General features: G+C 35.4%; 1 protein-coding gene and 1 non-coding gene across 2 annotated transcripts in view; both read right to left on the bottom strand.

Annotated features, from left to right (window-relative positions):
* Positions 1-548: 548 nt before the first annotated feature.
* Positions 549-636, bottom strand: TRNAS-GCU (transfer RNA serine (anticodon GCU)). The gene has a single exon. It is a non-coding gene; the product is annotated as a tRNA-Ser (tRNA).
* Positions 637-4,964: 4,328 nt separating this feature from the next.
* The window catches only part of LOC143530021 (cytochrome P450 93B2-like), a 32,836-nt gene continuing 20,106 nt past the window's right edge, over positions 4,965-17,694 (bottom strand). Inside the window, exons 2-4 of the mRNA XM_077025662.1 lie at positions 15,605-15,711; positions 5,915-6,844; positions 4,965-5,642 (exon numbers count right to left, since the gene is read on the bottom strand). Coding sequence (XP_076881777.1) covers positions 5,016-5,642; positions 5,915-6,844; positions 15,605-15,711 — 1,664 coding nt within the window. The 3' untranslated portion in view covers positions 4,965-5,015. The remainder of the gene's footprint in view (positions 5,643-5,914; positions 6,845-15,604; positions 15,712-17,694) is intronic.

The raw sequence follows: 17,694 nt of genomic DNA, 5'->3' as shown, positions 1-17,694 counted from the left end.
ATCAAATAAGTCTGACAATAAAAACCTTCAATTCAAACATTGAAATGATCGAATAGCCGTGAGAAATTCGGCTTGCCCCATTTCCCGATTTTTAATCCTTTTTCCTTTCTGGGGAAATACCTTATTAGCTTAGAGTTGCTTACAATATCTAATAGGGGGCATGAAAGTGATTTATGCTAATCAAATACTCTTTTTAAAAACTTCAACTTCACAGAACATTCTTTTCTATTTTAAAATTCATTTCTTAGTGTCAAAATAAGATATATGATATAAAAATGAAGGATCTATTATCTTATTTTCTCTCGTTTTTCTTTTTCAAAAAAAATCTTAGAGGTTGTGTAATGTTACTCTCAAAATTTTCGTTTACACAGTAGTAATATTTTTTTGTTTCTCTCTTCATCTTAGGATTCCTATTTAATGATCCAGGACATAATCTTGGACATGAAGAATAGATTGTTTTTCTTGCTTTATTTATAATTTTCTTCATATTTTTAGTTTCTATTAGCTATTTCACACATTTAACTAGAAAAAAAATAGAAAGTCATCGACGGAAAGAGAGGGGTTCGAACCCTCGGTACGAATAACTCGTACAACGGATTAGCAATCCGCCGCTTTCGTCCACTCAACCATCTCTCCGAATTGAAAAAGATAACTACTATGTTACATTACACATCAAGTAAGGATTAATTTATGTATTTCTTTCACATTCTTTATCGTTTTTGGACTATCAATTCCTGACACAACTTGAAATCCAACACGAAAAATACAAGTTTTGGATCGGCTGACACGACTCGTTCGCTTAAACAGGTCAATCCGAACCTGACCTGTATAAAAAAATAGGTCAACCCGAACATGACCCGTTAAAAAGTGGGTTGACCTTTTAACCTGTTTAAGAATTTTAGAGAATCTAATATTTTGATTTTAGAGATAAGAAGTGTCAAATTTTAAAGTTAAATACTTTGATTTATAATATTTCATATATCCAAGTTTAACTTTTAAAAGTTGGATCGACACGACACAAATAAAAATATAGTTCGGTTAGGGTTGAAAAATCTCAACACACTAACCCTAAATCTATCAACCCGTTAACCCGACACGATTGACACCCCTACATTTAATACGTGTATTTTGCTTTATGACATTTTTCTAAAAAAAAAATTGAAAAACTATAACGGTGAAGGAAGTGACCATCTCTTTTTCATTAATAATTATTCACGCTCTCTTTCATCCACGTCGGTGTTATTGTGACATTCGTTATTTTCGATTTGCATTTGTATTCGTATGTGTATTGTAAATCCGATCCGTTTAACTTTTAAAAAGCTAATTACATTTTAAAATATTTTTATCCACTATTCACTTGCAACATTTTTATTTTATTAGTCTCAACCGTATATTCTCTTATTATTTTCATTCTTTTATTCTTATTTTGAACCAAAGATGTGAACCTAAGTTTGTTAATTAAGAATGAGAGAAAAATACACAAAAAAACAGTTAGATCTATCACAAGTTATTAGAATCTATGTTTTATATGAATAAGAGTAATTGATTGTTTAGATTATTATTAAGTCATTAGGTAATTACTCATATTCGTAAATGAACGTAAAATGGGTTGACTTAAAACACGATACGAACACAACGCGAATTTAAATGGGTCGACACAACACAAATAAAAATATGGGTTGGGTTAGGGTTGAAGAATATCAACACGCTAACCCGGCACGATTGACACCCCTACATTTAATACATGTATAACTTTCGCTTTATGACATTCTTCTAAAAAAATTTGAAAAACTATAGAGGTGAAGGAAGTAACCATCTCTTTTTTATTAATAATTATTCACGCTCTCTTCCATCCACGTCAGTGTTATTGTATTCGTATGTGTATTGTAAATCTGATCTGTTTTGCTTTTCATATCCTTTGAAATTAAAATAAAATAATTATGTTTTATACTTGTCGTTTCGTTCCAAAGTCTTTAACGGTGTTTAAAACACATATTTTATGTTCAAAACGATCTAAAATGAACTGTAGGGACCAAATTTGCCAAAATTCAAATTCTGGCCAAGGACCCTCACTCCACTTAGAATAGCCCACCGCGTGGCGTGGGTACGTGACCAACGACTTTGTACAACAGAAACTGGTCATTGGTTTGTTTTGGTCCGTTCAAGCACCAAACTTGTGTTTTAACCATCCAAACCGACCAATACTCAACCCATAATTATTCTTGAACCCTCCACACATGGTTTTTTTCTCTAGAAACAATATCTTTGATTCAAAAACCATTTAAACAAAATAATCAAACACCATCGGTTTATCCACCAGACATATGCGTGCTCCCTTGCACCAAATCCTAATCCTTCCCCATAAATACCCCCATCAATCTCAGCCATTTTACCTGCTCATATTCACCTTATTCTTCCAAATTGTTTGAATTTGCAAGTTGTTCTAGGTAGTTTTATTTAAGTTTGACTTTAGAAGTTAACGGAACCGAATTTCGCATTTCAATCCGTTTCGGTTAAATGTTTTTGATATTTTTCAGTGGTTCTATGTTATTTTATCTCAGTAAAACCATTTTCAAATTTATTAAAGGTTTTTGACATTCAAACACATATTTATGCATTTTAGGCATGTTTGGTCGTTTTTAGGAAAATTTACTTATTTAACCGTCAATTTTAGTTTGGATATGAAAATTTTACTTACTTTTTTCTATGGCCTTGGACATGTGGTAACCATCCTCGACCTCATACCGAGTCAAGGACTGAACCAAATCCGAACACTCATTGCACTTTAATTAACGTTTGAGCAACCGAGTTGCATGAAACACTTTAGATATGAGTTTTCCTTTGAATTTTAGTTTTTATATGGTTTATTTGGAAGTGTGAGAACAAATATTGGCTTGAACCAGGTTTTAGATCAAAACCGAGTAAAATCAAACACTTGTCTTCATGAGCTAGTCAACGTTCAAAACCACCAAATGTTCAACTAAATCGAACAAACCATTAGAAGTTGGATCTTGATGCATGCATTAGCGGGATCGTGCACACTTAAACTAATCTAACTCCCATATGTAAAACTTTACAAAGGTGGAGTAATAAAACTAAGCATCAAAGACCCGGTTTCATGTAAATCTCATTTTATTTTATCCTTGCTTTATTTAACCACATTTTGTAAAAACTAATTTAAAATCCCGAAAACCCAAGCCTTGGTTTTATGAACTATTATATCATTTATATTCCATTGTTACTCGATATTAACTCAAGGACTTTCAATCTAGGGCATGCACGCTAAACCGAACCGTCAGGCTAGCTTACTTGACAATTTATTATAAGTTTTTCTTTATCAACGTCACCTTTTTCAAGTGAGTAGTTTCATCCCTGTTTTCTCTTATATACTTTAGGGGTAGCTTGCATACTTACTCAAAGAAAAATGATTTAAGACTTAGATCCTCAAACCATAAACTCTGGGTTATGTGTTGCTTAAAATAAATTTTCCGATTGTGTGTTATATGCCTCATATGATTACTTGCTAAATGTTTATTGCTTTTGTTAGTTGGCCTTATCCTCATCCTTAATAAGTATGATCAAACGCTCCTCCTTAGAATTTGTTAGTTTACATATTAGAAAGGAACCTCATTTACTCATGATTTATATACCTCAATTGTCGTTTTTAATTATGGCTTCATATATGAGTTATGGATTTTTGACTTATATTATATATTTAAAACAGTGAAATTGCTCACTAACATACGTGTTGACAAAATATATTTTATGCAATGCTACATGTTTGATAATTGGTTGATTGAAGATTTGAAGACGTTATCTTATTTTGAACCGTTTAGGTTCTTAGTTAAATGAACTATTATTTTTCTTGTACTTTTTTTTATTTGTATGAACAAGTTGTGTTGCCATATGATGTTGAATGAAATGAATAAGCTATTTAAATAATGTCACGTTAATAGTGTTGTGTGCATTGATCAGTCATAGTCGTGCCACGACATATCCGCCCATTTGATCGGGATGTGACAATCATGTTATTCTATCACTATCCATCATTCAACAATGAAATATCCATCATTCAACTATTTTATATTTTTAGTTAACTAAATTAGTGTTATTCTATCAGTAAACGTCCCCCCTAGGAAGTACAATACGATGGTGAATTACTTTATCATAGTGTACTTGTTTTGTTACTTTACATACGTACTTACTCATATTTAAGTGTGTCACGAAATGCGTTCACAAAGGTGAAGGGACTGTGGTGGAATTCCTGACACCCACACACTTATTTTTTTTTTCCTTCCATATTTTCTGTTCTGTTTGATTACTCAACAAGACAAAAACAATGTTTTTAGATGTTGTTATCTTGTATTATATATGGTAGTTTAAGTAGGTGGTCGGTGCCACTAAGGATATTTTAATAATTTATTGGAGATTACTAATTTCTTTCTTTTTTAATGGCCAATTCTGATCACTAACGGTCCACTGACCCATCCGATTATCTTTATTCCACTCTAAGGAAAAACACATCTAATTTTTTTTTGGTCTCAAGTGAGACTTGAACCCAAAGCACCCACATTTTAAATTTAATTATTTACTTTTTAAATTAGTTTATTAAACAAATTTATGCTTTGCAGTTTAGTTCCGCTACCATGAAGAATCTGATAGACATCAATCAAATTAGCTTCGACTAGTCATAGCAACGCCCGAGTTTTACCAAGTTATGCTTTAAATATGTTTTTCAGGTTTAGTTCTAGATCTATAGTATAGTAATAAAGTCAATGTTTAAAGGCGGTCTCACTACATCGATCCTACTAAGAAGTCAATAAGCAATGTGTACATGCCTAAACACACATGATAATAGTTATATATTTTATTTAGATGTGATACAAGCACTTACATTGAAAAAGAGAAAAGAAGGAAACAATCAAGCAAACAAATGAACATTATTAACGAACATTATTAACGGTCATATCAATCAGTATTTCGTCGCTAAAATAACATCCAATCTGAAGTAAAAATCACACCTGTGGAGAGTTTTTAAGAAGTGAGGGAAAACACACCAGATCCATAGCCCTCGGAGCAGTGAGTCCACCTCGTTCATCCATACTCAACATTTGTTTATCATTTACGTTCCATTCAAAGCATTGTATGAGTGCGGAAATCATCACCGGGAGTTGTCTCGTAGCCATATTAATACTGGGACAACTTCTCCTCCCACTTCCAAAAGGCAAAAGTTGAAAGTTTTGGCCCCTAATATCCAAAGAGGTTTTAAGAACACCACCTTCTAGAAACCTCTCTGGCTTGAACTCTAAAGGGTTCTCCCAGTACTTGTGGTTTCTTCCAATTGACCAATTGTTAACAAACAATATGGATCCAGCGGGAATGTCATATCCAGCTTTAACACTCACATTTTCGTTTTTCCGTATCAACATCGGAATTGGTGGATGAAGTCGGAAGGCTTCTTTTAAGATTGCTTGAATGTAATGCAGGTTTGGCGCATCCGACTCCTTGACTAACCTCATGTTTCCCACGACTGTATCGATCTCTTGTTTTGCTCTTTCCATGACTTTAGGGTTATTGATAAGTTCTACTAACGTCCATTCCATGATTACGGCAGATGTATTTGTTCCGGCTGTAATAAAGTCCTATAAAAATAATTTTATTTGAATCTTTTTAACGAATATATAAATAACATGACATACTTTAATATAAATAATTACACAAAATTTCGGGTTCTTGTTAGAGCATGTAAACCCGTAAAACGACTCGTTTAACAGCTTAACAGTGACAAAAACAACTACGATTATAGCGAGATGATCATATGATAGAGAGACATAAATAAAACCAAATAAGCTCCCATATATGACTAAACATCTGGTTGATATGTTTTAAAGCATCAAGGAGTAATTAAAGTTACCAAAATCAAGGCTTTGATGTGGTTTCTAGTAATCTTAATCTCAGCTTTCTCATCCTCCAAAACATCCAACAACAAGTCTAGAAAATCTTTCCCTTTGCCAACTTTACCTTTCCCTTCGTTTCTTCTCATTTCTTCCCTTTGAGATATGATCTTCTCAAGCAACGTATCATACCTTGTACGTATATCCTCGTACCTCTTCTTAAACCCTTGCAAGTCTAACTTCCTGCAAAACCATATAAAATCCGAAACATTAAGCTCTCCGAATATCGTTGTCACTTCCTGCACAAGGTTTTTAACTTCTTCCGCTTCACTTTTGTTTGCGGAGAATAGAATACCCATCATCATTTGACATATAACATTGTTTGATATCTTTAACAACTCGTTGGTCATATTCACACTCTCGTTTTGTTTCGATTTCACTGTTAACGTTCGTAGAAGCTCGTGTATTTCACTGGTTCGAATAGGGAGAAAATGGCCGAGATTCTGGATTCCCAGAAGCTCGACCGTTGATATTTTCTTTATAAATTTCCAGTAAGGTCCGTACGGTGCAAACGCAAAGGCGGCACCGTACGTGACATGATCGACTGCTAAAGTGTGTTTTCTATTAGAGAAAGCTAGGTCGTTTTTCTGGAGCAATTCTTGGGCTAGTTCGGGAGTGTCCGCAATGACACATGACACCGAACCGAGGCGGATGTGGATTAGGGGGCCGTAGAGGGTGGAGAGGCGTTGGAATGACCGGTGGATGAGAGGACCGAGGTGGTGTAGGTGGCCGATAATCGGCAACGATGGGGGGCTAGGTGGGAGACGATGGTTTGGTTTCCTTTGGGAGAATAATAATACGAACAATGAGGAGATGAAGACTAAAGCTATTACTACGGGAGTAACATGTTGCAACGTTTGGAATGTATTGGGTAAGATGTATTGATTGTACTAGGGATGTTGCTCTATGTGATTTATTTATAAGATGAAAACTTGTGTGTTGATACATGCAAGATACCACCTTTCATCATCTCAACAGGTACGTAGACGTAAAAATTTAATTCATTGAAGAGGTAGATAATGTGAAGGGTGATTTGACTATCCACGTCCTTCAAACTCAGGCCAATTTTAGTGACTTTCGATATAAAATTACGAAACTCGTTATATATTAATAGTCACGTTAATAATTAAAGCCTACGAAGAAACTGGACACGAAACGAGAGCTTCGGGACACACGTTTAGCTTCAACGGGATTAGACTTCTAGAATGTTTGTATTTGGCTATATATATATGACTTTATTTGTCATTTGTATGTGTTTTGTAAGATGTAAATCATCACCCAAGCAGAGCTCACCTTAGATGGGTTGGTTTGTTCTTAATATATCAAATCTTTTAACCGATAATGAGATCGTTCATATCTTGTCTTTATCTTTATATTTTGTTCGGTTGTTTGATTTACCGAACCTATCTTGAAAACCGTGTCAAAAGCAAAACCGTTCGTGAGGTCGTTTTGGTGCCTACAAACTCAAGATCGTCAATTTCTTCTTCTAGCGGTTAATAATCGTCCTTCAAATTAAATCACAACCAACGAAGATGAACTATTTTAAAAACCCCATTTTTTTCCACAACAACAAACCTTCAAAAACCGACAAATCATCACAAACCACTATATATTTAATCAGATAAAATAACTCTTATTATAAGTTTAATTATTATATTAACCTCTAATCTTAATCACATGTTATTATATTAACTAAACTAATAAATTTGTTTTTTCAACAAAAAAAAAATTAAAAAAAATGCCCACCTAATTACTCTATATTATACCATTGCACCCCCACCTACCGTTCCTCTTTCCCTATTTCCTTTCTCTTTTCTTTTTTTCATCCTAGTTAATTCTAGATCTGAACAACAACCATCACCATCCATCCCCTTGAACAGAAATTAGTCTTTTCAGAAATTGATTGATTCACACTCTTTGTCGTCAAATTAAACAACCAACGAAATATGGTTAGTGTCTTCAAATCAATTACATCAAAAACCCCTTTATTAAAGTTGAAACAAATATTGATTGGTTCCATAGATCGATTGTTAAAATTTAAGAATGTTTAAACTTGTTTTTTATTAATTAATATATAAATGGGCCCACATCTATTAGTTCTTCTAACGTTTGCAGAGCCGGGCGTAATAAACGGACTTTGGCGCTACAATGGTGAAGTCCGGTTGATGTCAGTCCGTCACTTGCCAACTGGACTCGGACCTCGGGCAACCCACCCCGTTGTGGAGAGCATCCACAACAATAAACATCAACAAACTGCCACATCAATGTCACATCAGATTTCAAACTTTTGTAAAAAACTCATACTTTCTTCCACAACAACAAACTTTCACAAACCGACACATCATCACATACTACTTTACATCTAATTAATCAAATAAAAATACTCTTGAATTTCTTTTTGAACAACACTTTTATAATTTTCGTTTTACATATTAATCTAACCTAAAGTTATAGTTAAGATTTTTATTAATAGTATATTCAATTTTATATTTAACCCACCTACAACACATTATCACAATACCCCCACTCTTTCATTAGATCTGATTAACCCTAAAAAAAAGATCACACCCACCTACTCAAACACAACCATCACCTCTCGCCGGAGATACGAAATTGTTTGATTTAAACCGTAGATGAACAGAAATGATCTCCCTTTAACTCAAATCGTCGGTGAAGTTGCTTGAAACTAACAAGATCGTCAATTTCTTCTTCTAGCAGCTAATAATCGTCCGTCAAATTAAATCGCAACCAACGAAGATGAACTATTTTAAAAACCCCATTTTTTTCCACAATAACAAACCTCCAAAAACCGATAAATCATCACAAACCACTATATATTTAATCAGATAAAATAACTCTTATTATAAATTTAATTATTATATTAACCTCTAATCTTAATCATGTTATTATATTAACTAAAATAATAAATTTGTTTTTTCAACAAAAAAAAATTGAAAAAAATGCCCAACTAATTACTCTATATTATACCACTGCACCCCACCTATCATTCCTCTTTCCTTCTTTCCTTTATCTTTACTTTTTTTCATCCTAGTTAATTCTAGATAAGAACAACCATCACCATCCATCCCTTTGAACGGAAATTAGTCTTTCCAGAAATGGATTGATTCACACTCTTCGTTGTCAAATTAAAGAACCAACGAAATACGGTTAGTGTCTTCAAATCATTTACATCAAAAACCCCTTTATGAAAGTTGAAACAGATATTGATTGGTTCCATAGATCGATTGTTAAAATTTAAGAATGTTTAAACTCGTTTTTTTATTAATTAATATAAAAATGGGCCCACATCTATCCGTTCTTCTAACGTCTACAGCCCCGGACGTAATAAACGGACTTTGGCACTACAATGGTGAAGTCCGGTTGATGTCAGTCCGTCGCTTGCCAACTGGACTCGACCTCGGGCAACCCACCCCGTTGCGGAGAGCATCCACAATAATAAACATCAACAAACTGTCACATCAGCACCACATCAGATTTTAACCTTTCACAAAAACTCATACTTTCTTTCACAACAACAAACTTTCACAAACCGACACATCATCACCTACTACCTTATATCTAATTAATCAAATAAAATACTCTTGAATTTCTTTTTGAACAACACTTTTATAATTTTTGTTTTACATATTAATCTAACCTAAAGTTATAGTTAAGATTTTTATTAATAGTATATTCAATTTTATATTTAACCCACCTACTACACATTATCCCAATACCCTACACATTATCCCAATACCCCCACTCTTTCATTAGATCGGATTAACCCTAAAAAAAGATCACACCCACCTACTTAAACACAACCATCACCTCTCGCCGGAGATACAAAATTGTTTGATTTAAACCGTAGATGAACGGAAAATGACCTCTCTTTAAATCAAATCGTCGGTGAAGTTGCCTGATGTGCTAAAAGTAGTCAAATAAAAATATTAACTAAACTAAACAAGTAATAAAAACTAGACTTACGACTCAACTACACAAAACACCGGCAAGTGAACCGGTCAATTGTACTAAATCTAAGTAAGTCCAGAATATCGAACCCATAGGACTCTATAAATTACGTTAATTCGCTAATTAGACTCGACCTACGACACGACTATTTTTTATTAATGTTTTAAGGGGGTTTTTAAACTAATATTAAACTAAGAAATTAAATAAACGAGTAAACTAGAAATAAGCAATAAAACACAAGATCGAAATCAATCAGAGAAGGAATCTACCTAGGTAAGGATCCCATGTATCAACAATCATCAAGCAATGGACAAATAACATGATATGGAAACTGATTTCTAAACGTATTCATCTAACAAACCCTAAAGGACCCTCAATCGCATCAAGTAAAATCCTAAAGAATGAATATTAGATTATTAAGCAATCAGTTGTATTGATTTCCTCACGGTTATCAAATAGGGTTAATTAATAGTATCTTAGGCAAGCAATCTCACGAAACACTAAACCCTAGATAACTTGATAAGCTAAATACGACATCATGAACAAGGATCAACACAATAAGCAAGAATATTGTCACTATCTATCCTAGCATGCAATTGACCAAGACACATGAATAACTCCTCACCTTAGAGCTTTTGGAAATTAGCAGAACATTCAAAACCCTAACCAACTATCAACTAGCTTCTATGATCTAATGAGCCCATTCAATCACAATAATCAAAACATCAACTAACGATTAAACATAAACCCTAAATCTAAAGAACACAATCAAGAGATAAAAGATCTATGTGAAGCAATAATTAATAATCAATCAAGATAATAAACATTCATATGCATCAAGAAAGCAAAATCAAGTCTTTTACTATTAAAATAACGAAACCATAATCAAAACATTAGTCCAAAGCAAGAATCATGCATCAAACATGTTCATCAAACCTAGGTAGACATGAAGTCTATCCTAGAATCATTATTAAAAACAATACTAAACAAGAAAAACAAAAGAGATTCATGATAAATAACAAGAACGAAGAAAGTAGAGCGATAAAACCCTTAAGACTCCTTTCTTGATCGATTGAATGAAAGCTCCTTGATCTCCAATGTAATCAACCTTCAAAGAACCTTCAAACTCTTGGTTTTTCTCTCCAAAATTGGTTGCCAAAGTGTGTAGAATCGGCTAGGTTTATAAAAGATGTTTATATAAGAGAGTAACGGGCTTGGACTTGCAAAGATGGCTGACCAGGGAGGCCTAGGCGCCGCGCGGCCCCCCTTGGGCTTGCCTTCGCGCGGCGAGACGTGGTCATGGAGGGAGGCATAAATTTTTGTTGTTTATTTGTTACTTAAACTATTTTGATCCCTTTCTTGAACTTCAAGTAACAATAAGAACCTTCTAGATCATCTTTTTCTTGACTTATAAATCACCATCTACAGGAAAACAAATCGAAACGCTAAGTGGAATAATCATGTAATCATCAACGAATAAAACGAACTCAAACTTCGCATAAAATGATAGAAAGAGTTACAGCTTAACATGCAAGACACCAAAAGAGTTAAAACACTATAACTATAACATACTTGACTCAAAACTTAAATTAAAGAAAGATAAACGAAACACGAATCAAACCGAACTCAAAGCATTAAAGAAACACAACTTTACACGGGATACGAGATGTATATCAAATATTCCCACACTTACTCTTTTTTCGTCCCTGAAAAAGTCTGATGTAGTTGGATCAGAATCGGAAAATTACAGTCTAACAAACATATAGGTTAAGTTTTAAAGCTGAGAAGAACGCAAAAACCGCGATCACCGATATTGTTGTCCACTTAAACCCACGCCTTAATCTTTACCGAGACAAGTAAGATCCGACAATTAGTACTCAGTGGTTTACACAATTAAGACCCGCTTATTTTTAGCTTTTACCGGACCAGACCACCCCAAATTGACTTAAACCTCAAAATTAGCAGAATTAAAACTTTTGTTGCTCTATTTTTTTCATGAATAGTTAAGACGATCAAGGGTATTGTTTATCCACCTAAGCTTAAGCATCAAAGTCTACCAAACAGCCATTAGATACGATTAAGGTACAATTAATTAATAGCTAGTGCTCCCCACAACATGACATACCCCCATTATCAAGCAATACCCCGAACCCATCACCATAGGTGAGCATGCAAAATTTCATCTGTAGGGATTAAATGTAGCGTGTCCCTTGTGGTCCGTTTCTTAATGGTAATGAGACGCGAGCAAGGGGACCCCACATGGCTAACAGCGTGGATGATCAAGTCTGTAGTGAATTTGTACTTTATACTTTTGTGATCATGTTTATAGACTTATTAGGGTTTGCTCTTTTTGGCTTTATTTTAAATATCCACAACCCCACTTAGGAATTGTGAATACCCAGATGAATAGATTGCATACAGACCCATGGTCTTCGGACCTGAAGCATCCCATCAATACAAGATTTAAGGTTATAAAACCATACGCCAATGAGGTGTAAAACACTAAACTAGTAGTTTTAAGTTTATATCACAGGCTACACGAGATACTCTAACGTTAAACCTACCCAAGCATCATATGATAACGTATTCAGATTTTAAAACGCATAATATTTCCACTTTTCATACCAATAATTGAGGCTTGAATATGGCCCGACCTTTCATTACTTATCTTCCACGGACAAAACATTTTACCCACAAAAGATTTCTGTTTTAACCATTTTATCAAATTGCCCTTTCATTCTCAAGACTAAGCCTACCGACACATCCCAAGTTAAGTGTGTTTTCTTTTATTTATCTCATATTATTAGTAGTTTGAAAAACCGATTTCCCGATAAATATCATCATCTCCCACTTTAATGCAAAAAAACTATATTCAAGGGATATTTTTAAAACATTTTTCATTTTTTTTTTCAAATTTTTTTTCTTTTTTTATTTAAACTCGATTTAAACTACGACTCAAATATCCTATCCCCATACTTAAATTTTGCATTGTCCTCAATGCAAGGATAAGGGCGACTTAAAACAAAAATAAAATAAAGTCGGACTACAAAAACTAAGACTCTAAAAATTATAATAACAAAATAAAAAGTTAATAAGCTAGATAAATGGAAAAGACTTAGCTGGTAAAATGCGAATGGAACATGATGCTAAGGTCTTCTTCCATGGATGCCCTCCAACTACGAACGTGCTCAGCAAATGATAACTCCTTCTCTCACGAACGTAAGCGGCCAAACAAAAACAAACAAACATATCTAAAAATGTATCTTATCATAACGATAGATATTATGCAATTAAATTATTGCACCAATAAATATATAAAATATAATAATCAGGAGCAAATAAATAAGCACGAAGTATACGGCTCCACTGCTACTCCATCCTCACACTTGTCTTTTTCATTAAAGTCTTCATCGGGGATCATCTCTAGCTCATACAGTCCCTCTTTTACCTAGCAAAACTCAAAAACACCAAAACAAAGAAGAAATACAAAAGACTACGTTAGCGACTCGATGACTCAACGAAACTAAGAAAGTAGAAATAAAAATAAAGAAAAATCTACAAACTCTACACTTGAGTTTTCACTCAAGAACCCATTTTATGCGAATCACGTGGCGGACCGCGTGGAGCTTCCTCCACCTCGGTAGAACTCCAATGCCCTCAAGGATACCGAATCACGATCCGACCATTCGTCAACCTTTGTCTTCTTCTTTCTAACACCACGAACCTTCTCAAACTTACGCTTTCCACCACCTCTTTCTCCAACACACTTAACAATCACCCGAGAACTAGAAACCGCTCGCTCCTTCCCCACAGTTAAACTTACAGAACGGGAACAATCAAGACTAGGATCCATGCCCGAGATAAATGATTCTATCGAGTAAACTCGATGACATGGATCAATAAGAACGTCTTGACCACTCGGATGTCTCATGGACTTAGCCAAATAGGTGGCATTATCATCACCGGCTGTAAGAGTGATCTTTCCTTCAAACACGTCAATGACCGCCCTAGCAGTACGTAAGAATGGACGACCTAAAATGATTGGAACTCTCTCGTCGGCCTCCATATCTAAAACTACAAAATCTACAGGAAAAACCAAATTATCTACCTTAACGAGCAAATTCTCTACGGCACCCCTCGGATACTTAATGAAACGATCGGCTAAAGATAACGTCATACGAGTAGGGGTGAGATCTCCTAGGTCTAGCTTTTCATATAAAGAATATGGCATAAGGTTTATACTAGCTCCTAGATCGGCTAATGCTTGACATGTCGTGTCACTTCCGAAAAGGCATGGAATGGTTAAAACAACAGGGTCGGGTAATTTCTCCGGTACTTTATTGAGAACTACTGCCGAACACTCTCCATTTAGGGGCACAGTCGAAAGCTCCTCCAACTTATCCTTTCTTTTAAAAAGGTTTTTCAAAAATTTGGCGTACTTAGGCATATGCTGTAGGACTTCTACGAATGGAAGGTTAACATTCAATTGGCTAAATATATTAAGAAAATGCCCGTAATATTTCGTATATTTTTTGATTCTTTAGACGAGCGCGATACGGGACATAGGCTAAGTCAACGGTGTGTGGTGGTGGCCGGACTCCAACCGGATTCTTATCGGTGTTTTTCTTAACTTGCGGCTCTATGATTGGTGTTGTACTATGTGACTTACCTAGAGCCTCTACCTCTATCTCCTCATTTATCAACTCATCGTCCCTATCTTTCCTAATTTCTCTACTAACTACTTTCGGTCCAAAAACCCTACCACTACGAGTGGAGATGGCGTTTAATTGAGCAGCCGGATTAGTTTGAGGGATACCTGAAAACTGACCTGGGGGCCTTTCTTCTAAACGACGAGCAATATCACCAACAGTCCTTTGACTATGGAGAATGGAAGATTGTTGATTCTTGAAGAGCAAATCGTGTTCGGCAAACTTTTTCTGTGTAACTTGATCTCTATCCAAGATTAGCTTCATTATCTCTTCCAAACGCCCGATTCCACCGTTCGAATCCTGCACATTATTTTGAACATTAGTACCATCAGTGTTATTATTATAATACTGACCTTGTCCTTGATTATAAGAGTTTTGAAATCCGGGTGGTACACCCGACGGACGCCAATTAGCATTATTCTGATTCTGGTTCTTGTAAGTGTTCTAACTCTGACTGTTGTTGTTATAATTGATGGGAAACCTATTCTGACCAGCAACAAAGTCAACCTGTTGATTCATCACCGGGCACTCCAACGTACCATGTCCACCTCTACAAAACTCACACCTGTCCACCTTGGCCTTAAGTTCCTTTACCTCTCGGGTGAGTGATTCCAAAGCAGCAGCCACACTAGTATCCATATTAACCTGGTGTACACCTCGAGCGGATGAGGATGTACTACTGACGGGAGTGGAACTCCCGCGATGTGGCTCTTTGGTAAGGTCCGATTGATTGAAGCTCTCAAACATCTCGTTACACTCGGTGACATTCTTCTTTGCCAGTAAACTTCCTCCCGCAGCCGTGTCGAACCGAACTTGGGTTTCGTAGTTCAACCCATTGTAAAATTTTTCCACGAGAGCCCATGGTGTGAGACCATTCTGTGAGCAACGGTCTAGCATGTTCTAAAAGCGCTCCCAAGCATGACAATATCTCTCCCCTGGTTCCATGTGAAAAGAATGAATATCGCGAAGAACAGCCGCTTTAGCAGGTGAGAAGTACTTCTTGATAAACGCTGAACGTAACGCCTCCCAAGTAGTAAACATGCCAGGTGGTTGAGTGTCAAGCCAAATAGCATCTTTACCTGCAAGTGAAAACGAAAATAGATGTAAGAATAGAGCATCTTCAGTAGCACCTTGTAAATTGAAAGTTTTCAAAATGCGGTAAAGTCGGTTAATATGAGCAGGTGCATCCTCGTCATCACTCCCATGAAACTGATTGGTTTGTACGATGTTGTTCATGACGTATGACGGAATTTTCCACGAGTTGGGGTTGTCGATCGCGGGGACGACGATGCATGACTGGTTTCCTATTAAGCCATCGAAGGCTTGAGCAGCGATTGTTCTATTGTCGGCTATCTGAACGTCTGGTTGACTTCTCGGACTTTCCGGTGGCGAACTGGATGGTGATGATTTAGGTGTAGAAGTAGCTTCCGACGGTGGTCCTTGCGAACGAAGATGTGGCATAAACCTTAAGGACGCAACGGACTAAGTGAGTAGACTAAAAATAAAAACTAAAACTAAATTAAACTAAAATTTAATTAGACGCCCACGAATCAAACAAAAATAAAACAAATAGCACGTATATATAAAATAAGTCCAATTAACGCAAATAACGTAATTGCCAAGAGTCCGCGGCAATGGCGCCATAAACATGATGTGCTAAAAGTAGTCAAATAAAAATATTAACTAAACTAAACAAGTAATAAAAACTAGACTTACGACTCAACTACACAAAACACCGGCAAGTGAACCGGTCAATTGTACTAAAGCTATGTAAGTCCAGAATATCGAACCCATAGGACTCTATAAATTACGTTAATTCGCTAATTAGACTCGACCTACGACACGACTATTTTTTATTAATGTTTTAAGGAGGTTTTTAAACTAATATTAAACTAAGAAATTAAATAAACGAGTAAACTAGAAATAAGCAATAAAACACAAGATCGAAATCAATCAGAGAAGGAATCTACCTAGGTAAGAATCCCATGTATCAACAATCATCAAGCAATGGACAAATAACATGATATGGAAACTGATTTCTAAACGTATTCATCTAACAAACCCTAAAGGACCCTCAATCGCATCAAGTAAAATCCTAAAGAATGAATATTAGATTATTAAGCAATCAGTTGTATTGATTTCCTCACGGTTATCAAATAGGGTTAATTAATAGTATCTTAGGCAAGCAATCTCACGAAACACTAAACCCTAGATAACTTGATAAGCTAAATACGACATCATGAACAAGGATCAACACAATAAGCAAGAATATTGTCACTATCTATCCTAGCATGCAATTGACCAAGACACATGAATAACTCCTCACCTTTCAGCTATTGGAAATTAGGAGAACATTCAAAACCCTAACCAACTATCAACTAGCTTCTATGATCTAATGGGCCCATTCAATCACAATAATCAAAACACCAAGTAATGATTAAACATAAACCCTAAATCTAAAGAACACAATCAAGAGATAAAAGATCCATGTGAAGCAATAATTAATAATCAATCAAGATAATAAACATTCATATGCATCAAGAAAGCAAAATCAAGTCTTTTACTATTAAAATAACGAAACCATAATCAAAACATTAGTCCAAAGCAAGAATCATGCATCAAACATGTTCATCAAACCTAGGTAGACATGAAGTCTATCCTAGAATCATTATTAAAAACAATACTAAACAAGAAAAACAAAAGAGATTCATGATAAATAACAAGAACGAAGAAAGTAGAGCGATAAAACCCTTAAGACTCCTTTCTTGATCGATTGAATGAAAGCTCCTTGATCTCCAATGTAATCAACCTTTAAAGAACCTTCAAACTCTTGGTTTTTCTCTCCAAAATCGGCTGCCAAAGTGTGTAGAATCGGCTAGGTTTATAAAAGATGTTTATATAAGCGAGTAACGGGCTTGGACTTGCAAAGATGGCTGATCAGGGAGGCCTAGGCGCCGCGCGGCCCCCCTTAGGCTTGCCTTCGCATGGCGCGGCGTGGTCATGGAGGGAGGCACAAATTTTTGTTGTTTATTTGTTACTTAAACTCATTTGATCTCTTTCTT

The sequence above is a fragment of the Bidens hawaiensis genome, unplaced genomic scaffold, assembly GCF_021521415.1.
Source record: "Bidens hawaiensis isolate Kalapana, Puna unplaced genomic scaffold, B.hawaiensis_p1.1 tig00008819_1, whole genome shotgun sequence".
Lineage (NCBI taxonomy): Eukaryota > Viridiplantae > Streptophyta > Magnoliopsida > Asterales > Asteraceae > Bidens > Bidens hawaiensis.
This window is presented reverse-complemented; position numbering and strand designations above follow the sequence as displayed.